Source organism: Annulohypoxylon truncatum, assembly GCF_022578515.1.
Source record: "Annulohypoxylon truncatum strain CBS 140777 unplaced genomic scaffold F4807scaffold_15, whole genome shotgun sequence".
Lineage (NCBI taxonomy): Eukaryota > Fungi > Ascomycota > Sordariomycetes > Xylariales > Hypoxylaceae > Annulohypoxylon > Annulohypoxylon truncatum.
Genome location: NW_025953801.1, coordinates 60,432 through 86,892, shown reverse-complemented (window position 1 = coordinate 86,892; position 26,461 = coordinate 60,432). Strand labels below are relative to the sequence as shown.

The 26,461-nt window shown below is 48.8% G+C and overlaps 9 protein-coding genes across 9 annotated transcripts; 5 read left to right on the top strand and 4 right to left on the bottom strand.

The window, feature by feature from the left end:
- Positions 1-1,058: 1,058 nt before the first annotated feature.
- F4807DRAFT_75531 (uncharacterized protein) lies at positions 1,059-3,151 on the top strand. Its single transcript, XM_048003449.1, has 5 exons — positions 1,059-1,503; positions 1,562-1,800; positions 1,857-2,072; positions 2,127-2,337; positions 2,390-3,151. Exons 1-5 carry the CDS (start codon positions 1,371-1,373, stop codon positions 3,028-3,030), a joined length of 1,440 nt encoding a protein of 479 aa, XP_047854357.1. The 5' UTR covers positions 1,059-1,370; the 3' UTR covers positions 3,031-3,151.
- Positions 3,152-3,570: 419 nt separating this feature from the next.
- F4807DRAFT_75504 (uncharacterized protein) lies at positions 3,571-5,697 on the top strand. The gene is made up of 4 exons (XM_048003448.1): positions 3,571-4,079; positions 4,138-4,409; positions 4,474-4,592; positions 4,656-5,697. Exons 1-4 carry the CDS (start codon positions 3,779-3,781, stop codon positions 5,431-5,433), a joined length of 1,470 nt encoding a protein of 489 aa, XP_047854356.1. The 5' UTR covers positions 3,571-3,778; the 3' UTR covers positions 5,434-5,697.
- F4807DRAFT_75487 (putative short-chain dehydrogenase) lies at positions 5,502-6,587 on the bottom strand. The gene is made up of 3 exons (XM_048003447.1): positions 6,196-6,587; positions 5,864-6,117; positions 5,502-5,807 (listed from the first exon to the last, which is right to left on the bottom strand). The coding sequence occupies exons 1-3, from the start codon at positions 6,494-6,496 to the stop codon at positions 5,571-5,573; spliced, it is 792 nt and encodes a 263-aa protein (XP_047854355.1). The 5' UTR covers positions 6,497-6,587; the 3' UTR covers positions 5,502-5,570.
- A 587-nt stretch (positions 6,588-7,174) lies between these two features.
- Positions 7,175-9,800, bottom strand: F4807DRAFT_424597 (proline-tRNA ligase-like protein). Its single transcript, XM_047997883.1, has 3 exons — positions 9,093-9,800; positions 7,301-9,031; positions 7,175-7,246 (listed from the first exon to the last, which is right to left on the bottom strand). The coding sequence occupies exons 1-2, from the start codon at positions 9,518-9,520 to the stop codon at positions 7,786-7,788; spliced, it is 1,674 nt and encodes a 557-aa protein (XP_047854354.1). The 5' UTR covers positions 9,521-9,800; the 3' UTR covers positions 7,175-7,246; positions 7,301-7,785.
- A 115-nt stretch (positions 9,801-9,915) lies between these two features.
- F4807DRAFT_75446 (T-complex protein 1) lies at positions 9,916-11,934 on the top strand. The gene is made up of 3 exons (XM_048003446.1): positions 9,916-10,178; positions 10,233-10,318; positions 10,368-11,934. The coding sequence occupies exons 1-3, from the start codon at positions 10,091-10,093 to the stop codon at positions 11,895-11,897; spliced, it is 1,704 nt and encodes a 567-aa protein (XP_047854353.1). The 5' UTR covers positions 9,916-10,090; the 3' UTR covers positions 11,898-11,934.
- A 1,159-nt stretch (positions 11,935-13,093) lies between these two features.
- On the top strand, positions 13,094-14,335 carry F4807DRAFT_460123 (uncharacterized protein; the record flags this gene model as incomplete). Its single annotated transcript, XM_048001477.1, has 1 exon — positions 13,094-14,335. One exon carries the CDS (start codon positions 13,094-13,096, stop codon positions 14,333-14,335), a length of 1,242 nt encoding a protein of 413 aa, XP_047854352.1.
- A 1,271-nt stretch (positions 14,336-15,606) lies between these two features.
- Positions 15,607-18,391, bottom strand: F4807DRAFT_460122 (uncharacterized protein; the record flags this gene model as incomplete). Its single annotated transcript, XM_048001476.1, has 6 exons — positions 15,607-16,326; positions 16,381-16,622; positions 16,696-17,154; positions 17,299-17,675; positions 17,773-17,798; positions 17,891-18,391. The coding sequence occupies 6 exons, from the start codon at positions 18,389-18,391 to the stop codon at positions 15,607-15,609; spliced, it is 2,325 nt and encodes a 774-aa protein (XP_047854351.1).
- Positions 18,392-20,506: 2,115 nt separating this feature from the next.
- On the bottom strand, positions 20,507-20,962 carry F4807DRAFT_460121 (uncharacterized protein; the record flags this gene model as incomplete). The annotated part of the gene is made up of 2 exons (XM_048001475.1): positions 20,507-20,771; positions 20,844-20,962. The coding sequence occupies 2 exons, from the start codon at positions 20,960-20,962 to the stop codon at positions 20,507-20,509; spliced, it is 384 nt and encodes a 127-aa protein (XP_047854350.1).
- Positions 20,963-21,782: 820 nt separating this feature from the next.
- Positions 21,783-26,413, top strand: F4807DRAFT_451547 (RhoGEF domain-containing protein; the record flags this gene model as incomplete). Its single annotated transcript, XM_048000248.1, has 2 exons — positions 21,783-24,048; positions 24,102-26,413. 2 exons carry the CDS (start codon positions 21,783-21,785, stop codon positions 26,411-26,413), a joined length of 4,578 nt encoding a protein of 1,525 aa, XP_047854349.1.
- Between the last annotated feature and the right edge of the window lie 48 nt (positions 26,414-26,461).

The following is a 26,461-nucleotide window of genomic DNA, read 5'->3' as shown; positions in this document are numbered from 1 at the left end:
TACCTACTTCCTTGCCTTCAACTTCGTCCAAATATTGAATAGATCGCTAATCAGACATATTGAGAGATTTGAAAAGAGTAATTTTTCATTTCATATTTCTAGAGTTTAGCACTCCACAACTTGAAGGAAGACCACCTCGGATCACTTCTATGATGAATACGGAAGTGCTCTGCATCCTGCAACGATTAAAGCGTACAGATAAACCTTGTCTTAAGTCCTTGAGGGCCACGCGATGCCTGGATTGTAAGAATACGTACCAAAATGAAGAAACCAGCATTAGAAATGTTGTTGTATTGTCGGTACTCGGCAGGTTGTTAGCACAGAACAGCTGAATCACTCGCATTTCCGTGGTGGAGTTAAACCCTGAGGCGATCCAGGTTAGCGCTAGGGGTGTCTCGCGTGTCAAGTTGACCTATCACAACCCCTGCTGCCCTCGGACGCGGCTCGATCACGATGAGACACTTCGGGTAGGATAGTCAGTCTCATCCCAACTTCCTCGGTCTCAAAACTGAAAAATGAGCGTTATTACACACTCTCAAGGGGGCCGAAGCCCACTTCGTTCCCAAGAAATACGGCAGCTTGACACAGACACCGTCAATTGACTGCCCGAAATGGGAAATTCTATTGAGATCCTCAGCCGGAGTTGATGAGCTGATGACAAGGCCATTGATCTGCTTTCATCAACAGCCGCCCTAAAAACCATGCGCGGCTCATCGGTCCTTGCGCCGAGCAGCGAGAGTGACATCCTGGGTCTGATCTCTACGCCAAAGACGCCCGGAATGCATTTTATCTCAATCCTTGGCTCCCAATCTTCCTCCGGCTTCTACTCGAGCCGATATTAACCAAGCTAGCTGGCCACTCTAGATTGGGACGATGGTGTTTCTTCTCCAGGCCAAGATGAGATGTTGGGACGACTAGATCTATGAGGCCGGGGTTCGAAGAAGAAAAAAACGGGGCCCGGTATAACTTCTTCTGATGAGACAGTTTGGACGAATCTTGGCGGTAGGAGCCTGCCGCCCCCAGGCTAGTCTGTCGGGCTCATACTACTCTGAAGCTTCGCCAACGCGTACCCTCTACCATGGGACCTCCGCTTGGCGCTCGTTCGATCCTCAAGGTTTCAATGCTGTATATATAGAGATGGCTGCCCCCAGGCGATACCGATATTGCTACTCTCTTCTTCCTTATCCGACGACAGCACATCTTTCTCACCTTGTTACGTTCTTTCTTTCTAGTTCTGGGAACTATATTTTTTCTCGTTACCTTCTCACGCTCTTTTGCGCTCCGGCATTTCTATCATTAGGCAGGGCCTGTTTTTTACTTCACGATCTCTACCTATTACGAACGATCGTTAACTTCGATAATCCGACAATATGAAGGTTGAAACGAGTGCTGTTTTGTTGGCTATGTTGGGCGTGGCTTCTGCCCGCCCTGATGCTGTGCGGTTGTTCAGAAAGAACCGCCATGCTGTTGGTGACTCGGCCAAGTTCAGGCGCGAGGTTCCTCGTAGGTCATACCGGGAAGGAGACTATGGAGGAATGGGATATCACTAACACACTTACAGAGGAGCACTCCCACAACAAGTTCCTCACCGGCGTTGGTGCCGCCTTGAACTTGAACAACGTCGACCAGGTCCAAGACCCCGTCTTCGCTCTGCTAGGAAACGCCGCCGCTGCTCAAGGCGCCGGTCTAGTCACGAACTTGGACTGCTTGCAACAGCGTGTTGCTGATCAGGCCTTTACCAATGCTAAGGCAGCTAACGACGTTGAGGGCATGACCAACGCGCTGATCTTCCGTGCACTTGTACGTATCGCATTCTAGGTGATCTCATGTCCACGAAAGTCTAACATCGTGTTTAGGAAAGGAACACCGGTTCCGTCGGCCTGGCCTCCGTTCTCTGCAACGAAACTGCAAAGAACCCTGAGATCGCTGCCATCCAACAGCACCAGGACCCCGCCTCTAACGGTGCTGCTGCTCTAAACAAGCAGATCACCCTCGACCTAGCTGCTCAGCTCTCGTCGATCGGCGCCGATCCCCAACTCGCCCTACAATCCGGAACCTTCGCACCTGGCCAGGTATGATCATCCCCAGAACCACTTAATTACTCCGTAACTAACACTGAATTATAGATTGGTGACACAACCGGCGCTGGCAACACTTGCGACACTGAAGACGACACGGAGGGTTGCATTTTCACCCAGAACCTCCTTGTTGAGGATGCCACTGCCGACGAGATTAATGCCGCCGTTGCTGCCGCGGGTGGCAGCGCAAGTGCAGGCAGCGCTAACGCTAACGTTGGAAACTCCACTGCTGCCACCGGCGCCGCTGCTGCTGATGATTGTGAGCCAACTCACTCTCTTCTTAAGGTCAACGCCTGTACTAACAACAACAGCTTGCGAGGATGATGGTGCTGCCGCCAGCGCCGACGCCGCTAGTAACAGCACCGCCGGCGCTGCCTCCGACGCAGCCAGCGGAGCCACCGCCACTACCGGCAACAACGTCAACACCTTCACCGGCAGCGTCGGTTCCGCCCCCGTTCCCGTGATCAGCTCCAACGCCGCCAAGCCCTTCTCGGTCAACGGCGCCGAATTCCTGAACCAGGGCGCCGCCATCCAACGCGCGTGCGATGTACAAAAGAACGCATGCGCGAACGCAGCCAACAGCGGCGCCGACGCCTCCATCACGGTCGCCGACTGCGACGCCCAGCAGCAACAGTGCGTAGCCCAACAAAACGGGGCCAAGCGTCGCCAGGCGGCCGCCGACACGGGCGACTGCGGATCCCCCGCGATCTCGTTCGGGAAGCAGGCGGACCGCCCCGACGAGGACGCGTTCGCGCCCGTCGACACGCAGGACTTCCAGCACGGGTCGGCGCTCAAGCCCGCCGTCATCACGGACTTCATCTGCCAGCAGCTGGGCTCCAAGTGCGGCGCGTCCGACGCCACCGTCCAGGCCTGCAACGAGGGCGCCGACGCGGCCAACTCGCTTTCCGGCCAGGCTGCTGCTGACGCTTTCAACGCCGCGCTCGGCGTTTAAGAATAGAGGGAGAGGGAGAGAGAGCGGAAGATGCAAAGGCCTGCTTGCCTTGCCTGCCTCGCTCGTTCCGATTTTAGAGGGCGAGCGGGGCTGGTTAGGCGGGGAGTTATGAGGAACGAACGAAAGTGCGGTTTTTGTACAATTTTTTTTTTAAGAGTTTAGGGATTTTACTAGTTCAAGATATAACGTCTGCTTCGTGATGGAACGTTCTCTTACGGCCTAAGCGAGTGAGGAATGAATAAATGATTGTACGAAATCTTCATGATCTTCTCGGCTTAATGGCGTGTGTATGTGAGATGTTGATGGTCTTCGATGAATATGTTTCTTCCTGCCTGGGACCCGTTGTCCACAAATTGATGCGTCCTCGTTGCGTTCGTGAGTGAAACCATGCTGAGACTTGAGATGTTCAGCCACTTACACGCCATTCAGAGGTGGGTGGTGATTAGTCAGATTAGTCATCACCCCTGACCTAAAGGTGGCGCAAAATCGGGCCCGAATTCAAGGTTCTACCTATGTAATACCTTAGTCAGCCAGACGTTTCCCTGTCATCACCTCACCGCAGGCAACAGCGGGCCTAAATAGCCTCATATTTGTTAACTTCGTTATTTTATACTATTACATGCTTAGCATTGACGCAATTGTTTTAATGAAAACCATCGTCAACCTTGGACGTTCTCAAATATGCTGAGAAACTGAGCCGGTATACCGAAGACCCACTCACTCACAACTAGGTACCTTCAGGAGAACAATGGCGAAGTTTGAATTCGTGAACGTAGCGACCCCCGGTGATGTAAAACAGCACTCGACTACAATCCGCCGCCATGTCATGAAAGATATTGGCAAGGCGCGCAGAAAACCGCGGACGAAGAATCGGGGCGAGGTCATCATAGGGGAGGGTAGTTCAGCTGCTACTAAAGATAAAGATGAAGCGCAAGCAAATAGTCCATCGCGATTCTTGAAGCTTCCCAGCCCGCAGATGGACGGTAGCTTGCATACCATAGAATTTCCCATCGATATGGACCAAAAACGGATGAGCCTCATTCAATATAGTAGGTAAATGGATATCCACAAGACTATGATGGTCTCAATATCTAATAGTGATACCAGTTGTCGATGAAGCCCGTACTACTTATAGACCATTTCGATTCCCCTGGCTAACCATGGGTCTGTCGGATATTGCCGCTTGGCATATCACCCTTGCGAATGCTGTAATCTACCGCGGCCTCAAGCCAGGAGAGAAGAAGACCGAGATTACCAGCCTTGAAGCTATGAAGTGGTATACGTTATCTCTAGCTTCTATTACCAAGAGGCTTGCAGATCCCGTTGAGAGCAATAGCGAGGGTCTCATAATTGCTGTTACCGGCTTTGCCTGTCATGATGTACGTATCCTCTATAACCCAGCACTTTAACCTCAATGGGTGGTGATACTGACAATCCATGAAGGCTTCAATAGGCAATTTTGACCGCTTCGCCATCCATATGGACGGACTTCAGCGCCTAATTAGTAAAAAGGGTGGCTTGCAAGCCTTAAGCAGTCCATTCCTAAGATTAATGATATCTTGGTAAGTTCATCATTCGCATATGAAATAGTAAGGGATATCGATTTCTAAAACTTGGTACCGTAGGCTTGATCTAGCTGGGGCAACGTACTCTAATTCTAAGCCACGATTCCATATCCCAAGAGACTCCATCACAGAAATCAGCACCGGCAACGATTCCCTGTATCTCCAGCAGTTATTACAATCCTGGGACGCAGATTGCCCTACGTTAGGCGATATCATGAACGCTATGAAAGCGACTGCCGCCGCCGCTAGCTATATTAACCAACATCAAGGTACTCCCAACTTTTGGACGGATGATGTAACGATAGCACGGGTTCTGAGCCCAGCCTTTCATGAGATTTTGACCCTCGAGGGAATACCTCTTCCTGACGATCCATCACACCCCCATTATTCTGGAATTGCAGCCAGGGAGGCCTTTCGGAGAGCTGCACTCATTTTCTTAGCTGCTATTAAGGACCGGATGGGCGCCGCGGCGTTCGAAATGGAGACACATCTTGAGGCATTTCGTCAAATTTCACAGATACCCCTAGTGGACTGGGGCTTGGTGGCCGAGTTGAACCTCTGGGCTCATATAATAAGTGCTATGCAAGAGGAGAGCCCAAATCGGGCTTGGCATGTCCTTACGATTGTCGGGATTATGGAAAGCCTCGGACTTCAAACCGGCAATCAAGCTATGATTCTCGCCCGTGGCATCATTTGGGTAGATGCTATAGACGCAGGGAAGTCAGACTTGCTCTGCCGCGAGATTGATAACTACTTACAGGCGACTTTATCTCAACGACTGGAAAATATCCCCGTGGATCCACACTTGGGCATGTTGTCTGGAAATATCGAGAATTGATGTAGAGACACATGGCTTCCATCTATGTGATTGAACACCAACTCGTAACTAATCTAATTTAGAATACACTGGCGTGCCTTAATAGAGCGGAGATGGAATACCCAAAAACCACCATCCCACTTCCAGCTTGTCAGGACTCAAACATTTCCGAGAATACCAGCATCTACAGCAATATACTTAGCAGTCAGCCAATGGCTCTTCTCCGATGCGATTAGTAGCACTATATCGGCCATATCTTGCGGTACACCAATACGATCAGAACCTCGTTGCAAGGCGACCAGATCATCGGCAACTTCCGGCGTCTTATCGACTATATCGGTGGCGATTGGACCCGGTGCCAACGTATTCACTGTGATGCCATGACTACGGCCGAGCTAGACGCATTGTGAGCATAAATCTAAGGGGCTTGTGTAACTTGGTCTCTCCTTACTTCGCCAGCCCAAAACACCGTCATGACGTCCAACGCCGATTTGGCCGATGAGTAAACGGGCAGAGCAGTTGGAAAGGTCCTCGAGCCTACGCTGCCGATGTTGATTATCCTGCCTCCTTTCGGCATCTTACCTAGGCCGACGACCGCTTGGGTCATGAACAACGGGCCGTACACCATGACCGAGAATGTCTTCTCGATGTTTTCGAGTTTGGCCTCTAGGAGAGGACCAGGCAATGAGAGCCCGGCGTTGTTGACTAAATGGGGGTTCATGTTAATACGGTGAATATAGCGTAATATTCATGCTTCATAAAAGCTAGACAGCTTTCACGTACCGAGTATGTCGATATGGTCTACTCCTAGTTGCTTCATCGTCTCAGCGACAATCTTTTGGGCGCCTTCCGGAGTAGAGACGTCTTGCCGGACTAGTGCTACGCCGACCTTGTACTCATCGCGGATGGATTTGGCTACCTCTTCTGCCGGCTTGGCTGATCGCTCGGAGACATAGTTAATGGCCACGGAAACGCCATTACGCGCCAACGTTTTGGCGATTGCGGCTCCTATCCCGTTAGGCCGGCCGCTACCAGTGACGATGGCAACTTTCCCGGCAAGATCTCCGAAAGTGTCTGCTGGCATCTTCTTGAAGCGGGAGGCTAGGTCGTATATATGGGATAGACAACAAGTGGTTATTTACTTAGATTCTTCTGGTAATTTGAGACGGGTAATGTTGAACAGATCAGAGAAAGGATAAGCTGTATACTGCTGCTACTGGTCTTGTGGTGTACGAGATGAATTGGCATGCTAATTTCAAGAGGACCTCAAACACCTTTTATATCGAATGCGAAGTGGAAGTCTTTAGCCCTGTTCATACGATGGGTAACCCAATATGCCTGTTCAACAACTGTTTCGTGTACATTTCCAATGCTCCCCCCCTCTTTCGCATAGTACTGCTTTTCGAAATCATGCAAGGCCTTATATTCCCCCTGGGTCCACTGATTATTAATGCCGACGTGTCACGAGACTTGGAGGTAAGGAGATAGATGCCATATTGTAATAGTGGGTTGGTTACCAGTTGTTGCTACTATTTTTCGGACAACCCACCTATCATTGACGACGGAACCTGTATTCCACCCTTGGAACATACGCCACCTACGATTTTGATATCATAAAAAGAACATATTCACGATAGTCACCAAGGCCTTGTTTAACTCCGAGCATACCGGCCGTGCCACTAAATTGCGTATGTGATGCTACTCGGTCCAGGCATCTCTGTTGGTTTTGACTCAGTTCTTCAACATGGAATGACAGTTCCGCGCAAAATGACCAATTAGACTTTAGGTATAGCTTAAACGATGCCTCTTTTTAGTATATCTTAGAATTACTTCGCTAAAGTCAAGTAAGCGATAATGCCGAAGCTTCGCGGAGGTGCGGTTCTCTTACGAATCATCACCTGGTCTCTTCAAGACTAGGTAATTCAAAGCGGGACGAACCAATAATTCCTTGCAGAGCTTCCGACGTTACATTCCGTCCATTTCACACACTATAGCTCAAGCCTAATCTCAGGCGTTAAAAAGGGGGAGAGTGGCATCCTGATTAGTGAGATCCAAAGGCCAAGAATCCAAGATAGGCCGTATTATAGTCCTGAAAGAAACTCCAGTCTCGCAACTACCTACCTACTTTACTCAGCCAATCCACTTTGCTAGGTACGGTTCTTCTCTTATATATGGAAAGTGATGACAAACTGCCATTTTCACATCAGTAGCTTTTTATTTATTTCGAAAGCAGGTCCACTATAATCTGCGACTCGAGAGTGCTGCGCCGCTCTCGCATTTGATATCTTAGACGCCCGCCTGACCGACTCCAACGAAGATCTTCATAGCTACAAACGAGAAGGGATATCCTTGTGATCTATAGCAAACGGTGGTTTAGTAGCTTCGTCCGAACATGACGAATTTCTCGGCTAGCCGTTTGCATTCTGGGTTCAGACACTTGGTCTCTCCCTTAACCAAGCCTTCCGGCTGCTCGAAGGGAATGCACAAACTCTTCATGCCCATCGACGGGGCCTTCTGAGCCTCCGGCGTGTTGGGATCTTCGTCCGTGCGACCCGTTGTCAACTCCTTAATCTGGTCCTCGCACTTGCCATCGAGGCAGAAGGGGATAATTACAACGTTCTTGGCATCTAAGGCGGGCACCACCTCATCCCACTTCTTCACGATGACCCTGTGCTCTCTATACGCCCTCTCTGCCTTGTTGTACATATCGCTCTGGATAGTCTCGAGGAGCTCAGGCACTTTCGTAGTCAGTTCTGCTAGAGGAATTGTGCTTTTCTCACCATTATCCCGGCGCGCAAAGCTGACGACTTCCTTGGCGGCATCTTTCGGTCCAAACTCGAGACGCAATGGGACACCCTTCAACTCCCAGTCGTTGAACTTCCAAGCTGGGGTGTACCCATCTCTTAAATCATCCTCGACGCGCACGCCTGCCTTCTTCAGAGTCTGCTTTATCTCCTCTAGTTTCTGGTAATGTTTTGTCTTGTCTTCAGGAGTAGTACTCTTGGTGATGCCAACGGGGATCAAGATCGTCTGGATTTTAGCGATCCTTGGAGGAAGGACCAATCCCTTGTCGTCACCATGAATCATGACCATCACACCAATAACACGAGTTGACAGACCCCAGGAATTCTGCCAAACGTTGATGTGCTTTCCCTTCTCATTCGGGTCTTCGACTGTGATGTCGAACATCTTGCTGAAGTTTTGACCCAGGCAATGAGAAGTAGCGCCCTGAATGCCTCGTCCGTTGGAAGGGATATAGCCCTCGACTGTAGTAGTGTAATATCCACCAGCGAACTTCTCGTTTTCGGTCTTGGTACCGCGCACAACTGGAACTGCTAGTAGCTGTTCGTAAACACCAGCATAAAGCTCAAGAATCTGTAAAACTTCCTCTCCGGCAAGCTCCTCGGTCAGATGTGCGGTGTGACCTTCTTGCCACAAGAACTCTCTTGCTCTCAGGAAAGGAGTAGTTTGTTTTGCTTCCCACCGGACGACAGAGTTCCATTGGTTCAGTCTGAAAGGAAGATCTCTGTGGCTTCGAATCCACTTCGAATAGTAGGGGTACATGACGGCTTCGGATGTGGGACGAACCGCGACGGGAACCTCGAGGTTCTTGTCACCACTGATAAAATACCTAGCATTAGCAACCGTCTAATGAAGTGGTAAATGATAGTATAACTAACGCCTTCGTCACCCATGCAAGTTCAGGGGCAAAGCCTTCAACATGGTCCTTCTCCTTTTCTAGGGATTTCTGGGATAAGAACATGGGAAAGTTGGTCTCGTCAACGCCCATAGCCTCAATACGCTCCGTGAACCATTTCCGGATAACATTCCAGATGTGCATGGTTGCAGGGCGCATGATGTAGAAACCCGAAATTTCGGTGTAGTACTCGACCATCTCGGCCTTGAGCACGACTTCTTGATACCATTGCGCAAAGTCGTCGGCTTTGGAATAGGTGATTCCGATAATATCATCCGCCTTTTTTCCACCGACAACAGGAAGAGCAGCTTGCTTTGCTGCCTTTGCAGCTTTCTCGGCGGCTTTCTTGGCCTCCTTTTCGGCCTTCTTCAAGGCACTCTTCGACTGCTCGACCGGCTTGTTCTCCTCCATGATTGTTTCGTGACGTTCTGAAATTGGGTTAGAAAGAAAAGATTCGGATGGAGAAAGGATAATGTCAAAAACAAGGGAAGCTGTTACCAGAAATTTTATTAAGTGTGGTAAGGTTTGAATAAATGAATAAATCTGAGTCACTCCGACGAAAGTGCCGCTTGGGGGTCAAATAAGGAGGAAGGTACACAACCGTATTTAGTAGCAATAACGCGGCCTGGGAAATTTCAATGATTGCCCCGCGATTGCCCAATCTCCCAATGGCAGGATGGTGGGGTTCAAGGTTGAAGTCGAGGGGTCCAAATTCTTGATAGGAGGGGCTGACTGGCTGATAACGTTAAAACGGGCCCGTGCACAGACACTCCAACTGTTCAACCCACTACCGGTCCGGGAATAACCATTGCTTCCGCAAAAAAGTTACGGTGGGAACCGTTTAGAAGCTTCACCTAAACAAAATATTGAAGCAGCAGCCTGGTAGCTCCGGTTTAAACAGGTTTCCCCTCTTTCTCGACTACGCAGGACAGAAGAACATCTATCAACCCTCAAGCATAAGGAGACATAGACCTGTGAAAGATGACTTCTATTTTTGAACAGTCCGGAAATGGGACTCTGTTCCTTGGTGGCCAGAAGATATCTGGTGCCGATATCAGGGATCAAAATGGCAAGTAGCTCTCTATTCTTCGATGCCACGATATACAGCTAACCTCCTGTAAAGTTCTCGCCACCCAAGCTATTGCGAATGTCGTGAAGAGCTCCTTCGGCCCAAGTGGTCTAGACAAAATGATGGTGGATGATATTGGAGTAAGTAGAGTAACGTTCTATATAAACGATTCATAGCTAACTGATATAGGATGTCACAGTAACGAATGACGGCGCGACGATTCTTAGCCTCCTAGACGTCGAACACCCTGCTGGAAAGATCCTCGTCGACCTAGCGCACCAGCAAGATAAGGAGGTTGGTGATGGTACTACCTCGGTTGTGCTGATTGCTGCCGAGCTTCTACGACGGGCAAACGAGCTCATGAAGAACCGAATACACCCGACAACTATCATCACAGGATACAGACTCGCTCTGAGAGAGGCTATCAAGTACATGAACGAGAATGTTAGCACTAAAGTGGAGAATCTTGGCCGCGAATCGCTGCTCAGCATTGCCAAGACATCTATGTCTAGCAAAATCATTGGCGCCGACTCCGACTTCTTCGCCAACATGGTCGTCGATGCTATGCAAGCAGTCAAGACGACAAATAACCGCAGCGAAGTCAAATACCCCGTTAAGGCCGTCAACATCCTCAAAGCACACGGAAAAGGCTCCCTAGAATCGGTTTTAGTCAAGGGCTACGCTTTGAACTGCACCGTCGCATCCCAGGCGATGACTACGCGGGTACAGGATGCTAAGATTGCGGTACTTGATATGAACCTGCAAAAAGAGAGAATGAAGTTGGGTGTACAGATCACGGTCGACGACCCTCAACAGCTCGAACAGATCCGCGCACGAGAGTCGGGGATGGTCATTGAGAGGGTAGAGATGATACTCAAGGCGGGAGCAAATGTCATCCTGACAACCAAGGGTATTGACGACATGTGCCTGAAGCTCTTCATCGAGCGCGGCGCCATGGCCGTCAGACGATGCAAGAAGGAAGACTTACGACGAATTGCGAAAGCTACCGGCGCAACCCTGTTAAGCACGCTCTCCGATTTAAACGGCGACGAGCGTTTCGAGCCTTCATACTTAGGCCATGCTGAAGAAGTTGTCCAAGAACGAATCTCGGATGACGAATGCATCTTAGTCAAGGGAACTAAGTCGCACTCATCTGCGTCTATTCTCCTTCGAGGACCGAATGACTTCCAACTGGATGAAATGGAGAGGTCTGTTCATGACTCGCTATGTGCGGTTAAGCGAACTTTGGAGAGTGGTAGCATCGTGCCTGGCGGTGGCGCAGTGGAGACGGCATTACACATCTACTTAGAGGAGTTCGCGGGCACAGTTGGCTCCCGAGAGCAACTAGCAATTGCGGAATTTGCGCAGTCACTTCTCGTCATCCCTAAGACACTGGCTGTTAATGCCGCGAAGGATGCCAGCGAGTTGGTGGCTCAGTTACGATCTCGACACGCATTATCGCAAAGAACGCAGGAAGGAGAGGCTAATGAAGACGAGAAGACGGTTGCAAAGAAGAAGAACTACAAGAACTACGGCCTAGATCTGATGAAGGGTAAAGTGGTGGACGAGATTAAGGCCGGTGTGTTAGAGCCCAGCATGAGCAAGGTTCGGCAGTTGAAGAGTGCGGTGGAGGCGTGTATCAGCATAATGCGAATCGATACCCTGATTAAGCTGGATCCGGAAGAAAGGGGAGAACCCGACGATGGCCACGGCCACTGATAGAGTAAAAGGAAAACACGATGGTCGGTGCGAGATATTCGTAATACGAAGGCCATTTAAGACACAAGTCTAATTCAACGATTAAAAAAAGTCCGGTTCCCGAAGTGATCATCCCTCATGTTGGCATTAGCGTCCAGGGCCAACCCGGTACAAACCCAGTACGTGCGGTGAGATGATATTGGTGACCTTCCAGCTTTGGTCAGCAGAAGTCGGGTAGTTGTACTTGAGGCGGGTTCCGAGGCGGGTTCCATCGGCATGTAGATCCATATCTGTGGGTCCGTTGAATACCAAGTACCTACCAGCCCCAGCCAGCCCTAGCCTAACCTTTTATACAGCCGTCTTTGTCATACATAACCCTGTAAACCCATCAACTTAATCCTACTTCTACTTGTTGCCTACATGTAACCCATTCTCATCTAGGTATGTATATCCTATCTCATTTTTCTAAAGCAGCAACTATTGGATATAACTATACAACTATACAATACCTGAATACCATACCATACCCTACATCAGGCTACCCGAAAGACAAATACTCCACTAATGCCTAGCCTGGTCGGTGTGTTTCTGTGACTAAGTGGTCCAACCAAGGCCGGTTCAAGATAAGGAGAGCCGAACATCTGAAGCGGCTCAAGCAGGTGAGACCAAGCCGACAACCTACCGGCTCCTTGGTCCGCCTATATTCTCTTACATAAAGTTGATGAAACTTGACCTATGTAGTACTAGGCCCTCTCGCCCCCCCTTTCCTCGATTAACCCGTGGATCAGGATAACGTACTATTCGCTCTTCGTGGGGATACATGCATATCAACTGGTCACCGGGTTTCGTTTTGGTGCTCTTAATTGCAAGGCCAATACGTCAAAGCGACCACTGACGTGGTTATTATTATTTCTGATGCTTGTCGCGATCTATTTGCTCTTTTCTATTATATATCTCTTTGTTCCTGTTTGGTCGTTTTGACACTGGCATGTCTCTGAGACATCGAATTTCCTTTCACATTTTGCTTGCACCGGTCTAGTATTGCTAAGCTTTATAGGAAGTCCAACTGATCAGCTTCCACCGTATTTGTTGTCAACCTGTGTTTCCTTTGCCAACACCCGAGTTTGTCAAGGAGGATTAGAAGATTATAGGACCTGTGTTAAGGCGACTGCTTCTGTATTAAATTGTACCTATACGCATACGGAACGGTCGTAAATATGGGTTCTGCTTCTCAGGAAGATGTCTACGCGTACCCCGATTCCAAGGCTCCTTCGCTCGTTCTCACTCACCCAACCGAGGATGAGAAACGCCGCACTTGGACCCTTAACCACAAGGAATGGGGTGGCGCCTTGACCTTAGAAGAATATCTAAAGCGAGAGCCGTATCTAACGACCATTCCGTTAACCCGCGATGGTGGTATGACGCATTGGATTCTTACAGACTCATCCTGGTCGGCAGAAAAAGGGGGGAGTCGTCCAATTCTTGCTTCCTGCGAGTCCATCAACAAACGCGTATTGGTCGCCGCCCCTAGTGATACCGCAATACGCGATGGCGTTGGACACGGCGTCGGGTCTGTCTTCACATACCCGGAGCACAGAGGGAATCGATACGCGGGACGTATGCTAAACGAGTTGGGAGTCGCTCTCCGGAAATGGCAATGCGAGAAGCAAGTTAGTCAAGACGCTGTGTGTTCGGCTCTCTGGTCAGATATCGGCAAGAAGTACTATGCTCAAAAGGGGTGGGCCGCTTTCCCGAGTCTACATGTCGAGTTCCCCGTCTCTGCCAACCAGATGCAAGGGAGCGAAGAAAAAGGGAAGGGGAAAGGAAAGGTTACCCCTATCACATATGAGAATCTAGGGCAGCTGTGCGAGGTGGACGAGAAACTCTTGCGTGAACAAATGCTACGCAAGGCAAAAGAGACCAACCGCACGTGCGTGGCCTTCGCACCTGATCATGATACTATGCGATGGCATCTGTATAGGGACGACTTCATCGCATCCATCCTGTTCAAATCATCCCCTGGTCCTACAAATGTGTCGTCTTCGATCAAGGGTGCGCTTGCCGGGACTCAAGAGGGACGTCGCGTATGGGCAGTCTGGTCTCGCAACTACTATGGCGGCAGTGGTAAACCTACCGACAACGTAGAGAAGAACACCCTATATATCCTTCGGCTAGTCATCGAGTCCGAAGCGTCCGAGGGAGAGAATCCGAGCGAGGACGTAGTGGAGTCATTTACTGCCGTGATGAGAATTGCCCTACGCGAGGCTGCTACATGGAACCTAGGCAAAGTTGACCTGTGGAACCCCTCCCCGCTAGTGAAGGCGTTGATTGAGCGCAGCGCGTTGCAGCACCGGCCAGTGGAAAGAGATGCGGAAAGTATACCCAGCATGATGTGGTACGGGGCCGAAGACATCCACAATATCGAGTGGGTTGCGAATGAGAAATACTGTTGGTGTTAGATCTAGGCGCGGTCCCCTTAGGGAAAAGGAAACCGCAAAATGTAGAAATTGGCAGGGATGGAGGTAGAAGGGAATCATACAGCGATGTTTGCTCAAGATGTGTAGGGATATATCGTCCCTTCACGGCTGACTATATGTATGGGGCATCTAGACTGGCTTTATACAGGCTTCTGACGGAAGATGGAAGAATCATAGCGCATTAGCGTCGCTTTTTAAAGGGAATCACATTGCTATTCTGGTTAAACTGATCTATGTCTTGACGAGTTGCCGAAGTATTCATGAGCATTCATGATACGGGAGCTATACGTCGTCTTAACATATGTGGTAACCACTTAAGTCCTTGACTTCGGATAATTCATCATCTTAACAATACACGTACAGACATCAAATCATACCTATATTATAATGGGGACATCCTTAGTAGGTATCTTTCCGCACTTCGATAAACTCACATGTAGGGTTGGAGTGACGAGGAACACCAATGGCTCAACGGACCTGGTAGATATACATTTCTCTGACGGTCATGTATCCCTTTTTAACGACCTGTTATTTGTGTATAAGACCACAAGACTATTGTGTGAAAAGGAACAATATACTCCTTGGTCTGTTCATCCCCGAAGGGGTTACTAGTAATATATACAGATTCCAGATGAACAATATAAAAAAGGTAGTCCTGAGACCTCAACCCCTTCACTAGGCACCTACCTACAGAGACGCGACACGTAGCAGTTATCTGCGGCATTTTCATCTGAGCCCCTTTTCTCTCTACGATGTTACACTTTTTTGCACAACACACGAAGCCTCGTCGGATTAAGACGATTAGCTCAGATCATTAGAAAGGAAACGTAGATGTTTATTGTCAAGCGAGATCTACGGTCTCCTATCTAAGCTCCCAAGTCAAAAGCATCTGAATCGGAGCATCCAGAACTCCGTCGCACCTTGCGAATTCTGATATCGTAAAAATCATCCTGGTGTAGAAAAGCAAATTCCATCCTCTCATTATATGGGTATCCGAGGACGAATGAAAAAAAAAAACCAACCTTACACCGCCAGTAAGGAGAAAAGTCCAAGACTGGTTCTCCATTACTTACTAATTCAGTAATTTTGAAGGATTTTTTTCGCGGTTTGTCCTTAGAAACAACAATTTCGTATGTATTGGTCCAGAACCTTAACAAGCTGCCTCTAATCTCCGTTCCATATCGAGCAATTGTACTGCGGATATATCATCATAACCCAATCATCGTTGTCTAGACCCGCGATGCTGGATTCGTTCATTCGTTCATACCATGCGGGTTGTGTCGAAGAACCCCTTGGGGGTTCGCGTTGCGGTCGAGATGGTTACGGGCTCTTGGATAGTCCTGTATGCCCGCGGCTGGATCACCTCTGTGAGGATTTGCATCATGGAGGACCATAGGCCTTTGTAAAGGTGGGTATCCACCGCCTAGCATAGGTCCAACTGGGCCACCTTCAACAGGGTTAAAAGCACGTCTAAGACGTGAGAAGCGTCTATCTAAGACGAGTTGAATCTCCCGCATTTGTGCATCCATTATATCTCGGAGTTGTTGAGGATTCCGCCCTTGCAATGCTGCATAGTCTGCCGGAAGTGGTGGGGGCCTCTCTTCTAAATTAACTGGATTTAGAGGTTGCCCGTCTGCCCCAATTACACCAGCTTGAGCACGCCTCACAAAAGGATCCAGTCGGGCATGAGGAGGGACGAACCCGGGTTGGGGAGGGACGAACCCGGGTTGGGGAGGGACGAATCCGGGTTGGGGAGGGACGAATCCGGGTTGGGGAGGGACGAATCCGGGTTGGGGAGGGACAAATCCGGGTTGGGGAGGATGAACGAATCTTGGTTGAGCCTCAAGGTCCCCGACATACCTCGGGTGTTGTCCTGGCCCATGTCTGTGTCGTCGTTGAGAAATCCTCAATTGCTCTGCTTCTTCGTCTTTCTTAACTTGGTCAGATACTTTAAATTTTAAAGCATCGGCAGTCTACACACATTAGCATAACGATAAACAAGTTCTAGAGTAGGTGAGTTGACATACCAAACCCGGATTTTGTTTCTCAATCATGTTTCGCGCAATTTCCTCGGCCTGTCGGACATCTCCTTCGTGACGTTCGTCGGTGCTTTCGAACAAAGGACACCGGCCCTCCGCGCCGCCTCGTGCTTCATCATTAAAATGACTATAAGTCTTGATGGTCGCTCGACAAACGTAGCACTGTAGAGTACCACATCGAGTACACTTGATCTTGTTGCATCCATCAATTTTTACATAAGGGTGCTGGCCTGGCTAAGATGTCAGACAGATGTATCCCATATTGAGCTACAAAAATACTTCTGGGAAATAGGGGCCACTTACAAGAGTTGCACTTCCGGATGAGTGCTTCACTCATGGCCTCCTCGAGGACGTGCCGAGCCGAAAGGCCGTGTTCATTAGCATATTCTTCACACGTGATTGGAATATGACTCTCTCTTCGGCAGAGGCGGCAACTTGTTTTCTCACAGTCCGGGTTCTCGCACCGAAATTCTTTGTTCTGTTCTGGAGGCGGGTACTCCGCCGCATAGGGACAGAAAGGACAGGTTTCGAGGTTTTCGATGCCTGCCATTCGCAAGGAAGCCCCGAATTCAAGCATATCCCATGCCATCATAGTCTTTTCGTCAAGAAACAATTTTCTCTGCGTCTGTGCAAAGCCAGCAGAACATCCATCCATGGACATACAACTTAATTCGTGTTTAGAAAGGCCGATGTTCGTCTCCACCTGAGCTTTCATACAATCGCGACAAAATCGGTGAGTTTTTTCTCCGTCACAGCAGATCACTATAGTAATGAGAGTTAGTATTTATTTCTTCATAAGCTGGCTGGGAAGGTAGGACTCTCGGGATAGACCGAAAGAAAAGGAAAGGGGGAAGTGAAGAGACCAGAGGGGGGATGGGGCCGGGAGTTCGTCTTTATATTACATACTTCGATTGATCGCGCATTCTTCGAAGCAGCATCCACAATCTTCAGTTTGACCTGCTGACTTGGCATCGTCGAAGTTGGCCTTCTCTTCGGCTTCTAATTCGGCCTGTGCTTGCTTGAAGTCTGCCAATTTCCTAGCAGCACGCAGTTCGGCAATTGCGTCTTGCTCGTGTTCAGTATATTGATTCATATCGATGCGATTGATCCTGTCTTTTTTAAACTCGAGGATTACTGGTGTAGAGACTTTCTTTTCAGGCCAAGGTAATTCACCTGCTTTGCACTTGCCCACGGCATCTATCATGGCTGCGTATGTTTTAAAAACAGAGCCTGTGTTTTTCTTGAGATAATTCTTGATCGTAGGAACGTGAACCTTGGGAAAGCTAAAACGAAAAAAAAATGTTAGTATCTAGTAGGGGGGGATCCAAGCCATACCTAGAGGCGATAAATATTGTTTACCCAAAAGGTAAATACAAATACTAAAATAGGAGACCGAAAACGACATACTATGCACTTGTTAGCTTCTGTTAAAGATGGGCTAGTGATCTAAGGTGCTGGAATAAGAAATGGCAGCCATGGATTCTTCGCAAGCACATACCTCTGTAGATAAAAGCTTTGGAGCAATCTTTTTATAAGACATATCTCCTGTACTTTGATGATAATTGACTTGAGCGATCTTAGCTCTAATGTCCTTGGCTACGTCAGCCTCAGTCTTTGCTTCGTCCACATCGTCGCCCCCGCTGCGGGCTCTCTTGCGCTTCAGAGGATTCTTGGCCGGCTTTCTGGGGTACATCTCACCCTTCTCTTGCGAAGTGAGGATTTGGTCAATAATGACATCAGAGTTATTATCATGTTCATTAGCGAGTCTCTCCAAGTACTCTGGGCAGATATCTGCGAAAACGGCTCTGACGCTATCTTTGCAGTTAATTGGAGAGAATTCTGAGGGGATTGGTTTCTCGAGTGCCTGATCCGTCCTGTCTCCAGCGGAATCAGCACCATCGCCGGAATTGTTGATATTGTCAGTATTGTCAATATTCAACTCGTTCACATCTTCATCGTCATCTATCACGATGAAGTCGTGATTTTGATTAAGCGCCATTTTAGCACTAGGAGAAAGATGTGGTTTAGGAGTATCAGCACTGGTGTATGCTACAACTTGTCTTGGCTTGCGATGATTATGGCTACGTCTCAAAAGACGAGAAAGTTGACTGGATACCGGAACCTGTGCCGTGTAAGTCAACTCCTGAACGAGGCGGAAAAGAATGGAGTCGGATATTTGAGTTAAGAAGATAAGTAAATATAAGGGAAGTGAAGCGAGCAATGAAGTAGAAAGTACGAAAAAACGTTGCGATGTGCAGTAGTATGACTCGGCCGTGAGACTTCTGGGGGATTTTGGGATGATGCATCTCGATGATACTGGGAGAAAAGGGAAGAAGGAAGTGGTGCGTAGGTGGGTACATACCTATGTCAAAATGAACGGCAAGTTCACGACGAACAAGAAATCGACGTTGTCGATGGAACTGTAGATGATGTGTCTTATCGTCCAATAAATGCAATAGGAAAACTGCATTGGTGGAATAGTCAACGAGGCACACGAGCACGAGTGTTGATTTGACCTAATTTTGGTGTTTGTAGGTTGTTCGCACCTAAGGTGGTGAGTGAGTTGGTCAGAAGAAAAAGAAGTTGAATGAATGGAGTTGAACAAGTAAGAATGAGAAAGTGCAGCGTTGTCGAATGTCGATTCGATAAATGACCAGGTGTGCATTGAGCACCTCCGTGCCGGAATATTTTTGAAGTGAAGAAAAAAAAGGCAGCTGCGTGAGAAAGCACGATTTACTCACAGTACAGATGTAAGGTATTCATGTGGAGTGTGTTTTAAGTTTAAGGGACGTGGGATGAGATCAGATTGATCCTAGAATGAAACCCCGCTCATGGCGACGACAGTGGAAGTGGTGATAAGGTTAGATCAAATCTGCTTTGCATTAGCTAATCGTAGAATGAAGTGCGAAGTAGCTGGTTAGGAAAATACCTACCTAATCTTTAGAACCACGGCAGCTGTAGCCTACTATCCCTACATGTACCAAATTTACCAAATATCTAACAGTGTCTACTATGTACATGTATACCTACCTAGGTACTGAGGCAAGAGGCGCATGATTTGGTAGTGGCTAGGCGGTTCCTGAGTCCTGAGGAAGGACCCTTGGTGGCCGTTGCAAGGACGTGGTACTGGAGAGTGAACGAAATGAGGCTCAAAGTAAATTATCCGTGTAGTCGGGTGTAAGTTCAGCCCAGTATCTGCACATTGCTTTTTACATCCCGCTGTGCTTGGTCAATCCAATCTTGGAACCCGAGCTCTAACCACCTACTGCCTAGTCGCCTTTGTCCATCAGTGCTGTGTGCTGTTTGCTAGTCGGATATTTCCATACTTACATCCAAACGTACGATGTTGATTTAGTGCACGTATTAATTACATAGCTACCCCTTAGTACTATGTATGTAGGAGTTGGGTATATCATCCGCGCTTGTGCTTGTGGGGTTTCCAGGTACGTAGGTACTTTTCTCTTTCCGAATTCCTGGACCTACCTAACCCTGCTAACCTTACTTGGCACTAGCGTAGCGGACAGGGCGGAGAAACTTAAGCACGTGCCGACAGGGTTCATCTGCAAGATTTGTAGATCTCCAGTAATCCAGCAATTCTCAGCCAAGGACAATCGACCTTCCAGCCTTCACAGCTGCTGCCCCGGTACAACCGTTGAAGTAAAATAATTCCCGGTATTTTCGTACTACTCTCTAGCCGCCGAAACAACCTCGACCTAAACCTAGAATTCCGATATAAATGTTATTTCCATAAAGCTTTACCATCAACGCAGAATATAATGCTCTTAGCGGAACTGCTATCCTGGCTGAGAATACTCCGACTTGTTTGGATTGCTAGCGAAAAAAGACCTATCCTGCAACTGCGTTAGGCTTTCCTTTTCTCCCGAGCCTTGGGGATATCTGGTAAATACTTCATTAGCTAAGGCGCATCGAATCCTTGTCATTAGCACATATTACCAAAATTACCAAAACGATATGGCTTCGATTGTCCCGATCATCTATTTTGTTCTAAGTAGTAGGATATTGAAGCGGGTTGCTGACACGATACTCTCGCTCTTAATTCTTTTTAGACATGTAATCGGGCTCGTTCGGTATACAAGGCTTCATTTGGCCGAGCCTATCTTCCACGAGCAAACCTCTCGTGCCATTTGCCTCTCGCGACAGGAGCTGTTTTCCCTGTAGGTTCCGACACAAGCTCAATCGTATCATGAATCGTTGCAATGGCCTTTAAACTTGTCTCTGGGATTTGTGATGACGTAGTGCTTGTCTCGTTAGAGGATTGAAGCAAGATCAAGGCGTTTGACGTGTTCTTCTGGCGAAGGCCCCAAGACTCTGCACCGCTCTTTAATATTGCCGAGTTCGTCGAGGACTCTATAGTTAGGCTGCGATTGAAATTCGCATTAGTCATATACTAGGTGTTGTCAAATAATGGTCCAGGCGTTTGATATACTAACACGGGTGCATTCTCCGACTCCAAAAGTGTAACCACCTCAGGCGGTAGCTCTAACAATTTATAACCAATTCCATTGTGGGCGTGGTTGAGTAAGATGCCAGTGTCTTGTTGACTAGACATCATCACGTAGTATCTAAGTAAATAACTCTGATTTGGAAGAGAGCGGGGTTTAGAAAATGAGGGTTGAATGAACGGCACTGGATATACGTAGATATTGATGAGATCTTGAATAATGTGGTTATATATCCATATGAGGTAGATTTTGGCTGCTTATCTGTATGTAGGTACCTATAGTAGATGATGTAGTAGGTAGGCGATTAACTTTGAACGTGAAACCTACCTAGGTACCGATGTATAGGTGGGGTAGAAAAGACGCGGTTCCAATGTTTCAAGTCGCGTTGGGCGGGTTGTGTTACTAAAAATCCCCCGAATTAGAATCAGACTCGGAAGGACCCATTTTAAAATGGAAAAAAATAACCCTACCCACCCCGGTTCTTATCCTAGTCAACTCCGGCCGCCTTGTTATTCAACGTTGACCGCAAAAGATAACCTTAATACATACCTAGACGGCATTCTTCGTACAACTTCAAGCTCTTCTCTTTTTTTTTTCCCCTTCTCCTTCTCCTTCACATGCAGTTTTCGAGAATCAGAATTGAGCCTTTGCGCTTTTAGTATATTCTTGTTTTCTAGGCCGCATGGACTATCTTCGTAACCGCAGTATTGCATTTTACTGATTTGGTGTGGTACAAATCCTTTTTGGGCCAAGTAAACAATCGGCTGCAGGTCTCGCTCGACGCGCACAAGGAACACCATAGGCTTATTTACCAAGATCGACGAGTCCCAGGACGTCTGTCTTGCCATCGGGTCTTCTTCTTGACCTCCTCCTCACGCTCGTTTCCCCCAATCCGAAGTATGAGGCAAATGGCCTATTAAGGCGACCATGGTTCGCGTCACCGAGGAGCTGGCTCTGTCGCCAGACCATCTCACTCTCTACCAAGCTACCGACCCTTTGCTCGGCCACCTCCCTCTGTTAATACTGCACGGCCCCTCCACTACTGCGAATTACACGTTAAACAGTTCGAGAGTGCAGGTCCACGTATATACCCCGGCCGGCTTCCAATCATTCCCCCGACTTACTATCTCTCCGAACTCGCCCTTCTATAATGTTGTTAATTATCTCCCTCGCGAGTTTCAAGGTGACGAGGTATATCGAGCTTTGGCGTTCGGTCTGTTCAAATATTTCCGCGAGCTACCAGAACACGTGAAGAGCCATGTCAGAAATCAATATCCCTCTATGAGAAGCCGTCGACCGGGCTCGGCACCTACACTTTTTGGCGAAGAGCACGCTGCCGATATCGCCAAGTCGATGGTCAAGGCCGATAATACGCCCGATACCATCCAAAGGCTCCAGATCGCCCTTCAGACGCAACATATTAGTAATATCGACATTGACCTTGTGCTTCCTCCTGGGTCAATTATCCCATTGCAACCCGCAGACTTTGAAGACGTGCCGGAAGATGAGGATGATATCTTAGATCCGACATTACGACAATATGGAATGTATACACCTCTTGTCAAGCTTTTTGGCGAGCCTGTATTCCTACCAACTACAAGACTACGACGAGCCCCCTCTAAGCCAAGTGCGTTGAATAGAACAAAGTCATTTTCCAAGGAACAGAAGGCCGAATTACGGAGAAAGATGGACGAGCTGGTAGAGACGGAGGAACGCTACGTGATGAAGGTGGACGAACTAGTGAATCATCTTGCACCTGAATATAGACAAAAGGCGAAGGACCGGCAACCCGACAGCTTTAGTCCGTCGGAGGAGGACGTCGAGAAACTGTTCCCTAGATCGGCAAGCGAAATTCTAGAAATAAATTCCGCTTTCATGCGCGCACTGCAACAAATGATGGATGATACCGAAGGTGATGCGTTGAGGGACATGGAATCCGGTGCCGCGTCTTCCAGGGTGGGCGTATCAGGAAGTTTGATCGGGAAGACAAAGGATGCAAGCGGAGCTTTAGCAATGGCAAAGATCATGTTGGAGTGGTTCCCAAAATTCACCGATTGTTATCAGGACTATATTCGAGCGAGCCAGAATTTTCCTCAGCTGATTACCTCTTTGATTAGCCAACAGTCGAGCTTTTCGCAAAGACTGGCCCTTACTGGAGAGCAACACCTTCGCTCCACCGTCATCGAGCCTGTGCAGCGCCTGCCACGATACAGCTTGGTGATCGACCAAATTGTTAGCTGCTTGCCCATCACTCACCCTGCGCTTCAGCCCATGTTAAAAGCCAGGGACATCATCTCGAACATTTGCTCCATGGATGACCCTCTCACCGACAAGCCTCATGTCAACTTACGCCTAAAGCATATGATTGAGAGCTGGCCCGACGACCTCGAACCACACGGCCGGCTTGTTGTAGCTGCCGATTTCTCTGAGATACCTGCTCCGTATCAAGTTGGTCTGCCTGCGCAACCAATTTCGGACGATCAAGCAGGCATTTTTTTCCTTTTCTCAGACTGTATCGTGATCGCGAGGAAAGTCTACGGCGCGACGACAACAGCACGTGATCTAATGCGAGAAATTGACAAGCCATCCCCTGCAGGTCTTCTAGCTTCGATGACGAACATGGCGAGTGGTCAAGGCTCCTTCGAGCTTGCCTTTGCCGGTTGGCACGCTCTAGCTGACGTCCGTTTTACGGAGTCTTCCGACGGGCGTATGATCTGGATGACTTCGTCGAATGAGATGAAGGGTGCTCATGCAGGCGAATACGTCACAAGCACAGCAACCACTTCGCGCTGTTTCGTGCTGCAGGAATCGTACGAAGGCAAAGCTGCGAAGTGGAGTGAGGATGTCGTCAAAGCTAGAGTTGAAGGCAGGTTCGCAGAGAAGGAACGCGAAGACCCTTGCTGGACTTTAAGATCTACAAGGATGCCTGATACTGGCTTGGGATTATATGCTGCTGTCTTTCAGGAAGGCCTCGACCAATTGGTGGAAGGTCGAAAGGAACCGGCTCCTATCCGTATCGTTATAGACAATGAAAGAGGCACCAAAGGTGCGCCTGTGGGTCATTATGGTGTAGAGATATGTTCCGATGTAAAGTCTGGGAAAAGGGTGACCGTCGTCACGGTAGGTCTTAACGGGAAGAAAGCGGCTGATGAGATTGCGTTGGAAGATTTCCTCCCAACACTTGCTAGGAGGAGTAAGTCCTTGCCCCATGACATTAACGCCACAATTTCGCTAATTGAACTATAGTCATTCAGCTCCTCAGCACGCAATTCAATGTCGCCAATCCCAAGCTCACCGCTGCGATGGTGTCGTTTCATACGAAGGTACTCCGCGGCCTTAGCGTCTCCAACAGAGCCGAGAAAACGAAATCGTTCTTAGCTACATCGCCTGTGAAGTACCTCTCCAGTATCCTAGGCGGGGGCAGCACTTCGGATTTAACCAATACTGTTAAACACCAGCGTACCTTGACAGGAGAATCTCAAGGTCTTCCCGGCCAGTTAAGTCGTTCGAACAGTTCAAGAGACGCGGTCTCATTGTATGGCTCAGCCAAAAGTAGGGATGGCATTCGAATTGGTGGTATGGACGATGATAAGCCGGAAAATCCATTGGTTCGACTTGAGCAGACCTTTACGGGCTATATGGCTAGCCTCCAAGCACGCAAAGGTTGCTTTGTCGGTCGCACCCTACTTAACAGGTCTAATGCTGACGAACTTTCCGTTAATGACCTCTACAACAAACTCATTGAAAGCCCGTTCGATATTGAAGCTTCATCTGATTTGACCCCCGATGTCGTCTTTGCCGCCTTTGAGAAATTTGTGCGTATAGCTTGGAAGGAACAGATGGGACCTATCATGACATCTAAGGCCCTGGACGCCCTCCAAGAAAGAGCCTCCAAAAGGTTGCCTGGAGATTTTGCGGATTTTGTCCATTTTCTCTTCCAAGATATGGCCCCCCAAAATCGAAGGGCATTCACTGCTCTCATCAAGCTTTTAGCTGACCTCCTCGATGGCTGTGGGAATGACAGCGATAGAGGAGCACTTACTCTAGCATTCTCTGAGCTTCTAGTTGACGATGGGTCCGCGCATAATTATATCAACCTCCTCGATAGGCTCGTGGAAGACTGCGACCGCATATTCGAGGATGGCTTAAACGGGTTCAACGCAGGGGTGAACAGTATCGTGTCTGCCTTCGAGTCCATCAACTCGACTACTCGTAGTGCGAAGTCGCATTCCGGATCGTTGACATCGAACACGTCTTCCTTGAGAAGGAAGCTTGGGTTTGGCGACTTCTTATCAAGACAGAATAGCAAGAATGAAGTGGACAATCGATCCTCAGTGTGGCGTAGCTTGAGCAAGCATAACAGACACCCGGCTACGGGTGAGAGTCTAGGTTCAGTGAGAGCCACCGTGGTCAGGACGAGATCCGTGGACGTCGGCGTTCCTTCAAGTCCGAACAAATTAAGACGGCCCGGATCGCGCGAAAGACCCCCCATCGCCGGCGCTTTCGATGATAGCTTCTCGCGGCCCCCTAGCTCGCATAAACTTGAAACAATTGGGGAGCCAGAGATCGAGGAGGCCGTTGTGAAGGCACCGAGGAAGAAGCGTCGAAGTTCATTGTCAGATCTGAAGAGCCTAATGGCAGCAACGACGTTAGAGGACGAACCCTTGCAGCCTCTCTCCCATATGAAGCAGACTTCCGAGAAATTTAACTCAGGTCCGCGCGTTCCACCACCCTCTAGAATCCCAACTAGTCCAGCTTCCCAAAACCTCTCCAACAATCTTACTCTCCGGTCATCTCGACAAAAGGAAAATGCCGATGATCCATTCCAACCTGCGGCCCCGCCAAGCGACTCTAGAAAGGGTCACGCTAAGATGCTATCGACTTCTAATATTCCGACCCTGAAAGCTTCGCGCGATGTTGTAAATGCGGCAACCGAACAAAACCCTAGACCTACTTCTAGTCCAACAAAGTCTCCTGGGAAACTTCGATTGCAGTCGACACAGAAGCTGCGAGAGCGTCTGCAGACCGAGAAAAAGGCCGTGGAAGAGGTCGATGCCAACTTACAGTCGGAACTCTCCAAGATTACCGCGGACATGGCTAGGGTCAACTCCTCACTGCCCCGCAGCGCAACGGTGGACATCAAGAAGCTGTCGTCCAGCGTAAAAGCTCTGGAAGATCGCATACCGCAGGTCATCTCCGACCTAAATAACCGTCACGAGCTACTCCAGAAAGAGATGGAAGGCACGCTCAAGGCGACCGAGGCCAAGGTCAAGACCATCGACCAGCTGTTCAAAGAAGCCACGGCGGAGAACGAAATACTCTACGAAAAGTTCAACAGCGAGCTCGGCAAGATCGTCAAAGCCCTCAAGGGGAAGGGGCGAGACGACAAAGAAGAAATCATGACTCGCATGCGCGACTACAGCGAGGAGACGGCGCGTGTCAAGAGAGAGAACGCCAAATTGCGCCGCGAGATGGCGTCCCTACGAACCCTAGTAAAAAGCAGCAACAACAATAACAACAACACCACCAACACCACTACTAATACCGGCGACGCCTAGAAGGACGTCACCTACGAGAAGACGAACACGCGAACGAAGAGAAGGGAA

Bases quoted from the DNA above. Each gene is read 5' to 3' on its own strand.
- F4807DRAFT_75531 (XM_048003449.1), top strand. From the start codon at position 1,371: ATGAAGGTTGAAACGAGTGCTGTTTTGTTGGCTATGTTGGGCGTGGCT. The intron at 1,504-1,561 runs GTAGGTCATACC...ACACACTTACAG, and splicing joins GTTCAGGCGCGAGGTTCCTC to AGGAGCACTCCCACAACAAG. The intron at 1,801-1,856 runs GTACGTATCGCA...CATCGTGTTTAG, and splicing joins CGCTGATCTTCCGTGCACTT to GAAAGGAACACCGGTTCCGT.
- F4807DRAFT_75504 (XM_048003448.1), top strand. From the start codon at position 3,779: ATGGCGAAGTTTGAATTCGTGAACGTAGCGACCCCCGGTGATGTAAAA. The intron at 4,080-4,137 runs GTAGGTAAATGG...TAGTGATACCAG, and splicing joins GATGAGCCTCATTCAATATA to TTGTCGATGAAGCCCGTACT. The intron at 4,593-4,655 runs GTAAGTTCATCA...TTGGTACCGTAG, and splicing joins CTAAGATTAATGATATCTTG to GCTTGATCTAGCTGGGGCAA.
- F4807DRAFT_75487 (XM_048003447.1), bottom strand. From the start codon at position 6,496: ATGCCAGCAGACACTTTCGGAGATCTTGCCGGGAAAGTTGCCATCGTC. The intron at 6,118-6,195 runs GTACGTGAAAGC...ACCCCCATTTAG, and splicing joins AGACCATATCGACATACTCG to TCAACAACGCCGGGCTCTCA. The intron at 5,808-5,863 runs GTAAGGAGAGAC...CAATGCGTCTAG, and splicing joins CGGTGTTTTGGGCTGGCGAA to CTCGGCCGTAGTCATGGCAT.
- F4807DRAFT_424597 (XM_047997883.1), bottom strand. From the start codon at position 9,520: ATGGAGGAGAACAAGCCGGTCGAGCAGTCGAAGAGTGCCTTGAAGAAG. The intron at 9,032-9,092 runs GTTAGTTATACT...GTATTTTATCAG, and splicing joins CTTGCATGGGTGACGAAGGC to TGGTGACAAGAACCTCGAGG.
- F4807DRAFT_75446 (XM_048003446.1), top strand. From the start codon at position 10,091: ATGACTTCTATTTTTGAACAGTCCGGAAATGGGACTCTGTTCCTTGGT. The intron at 10,179-10,232 runs GCAAGTAGCTCT...CCTCCTGTAAAG, and splicing joins CGATATCAGGGATCAAAATG to TTCTCGCCACCCAAGCTATT. The intron at 10,319-10,367 runs GTAAGTAGAGTA...TAACTGATATAG, and splicing joins TGATGGTGGATGATATTGGA to GATGTCACAGTAACGAATGA.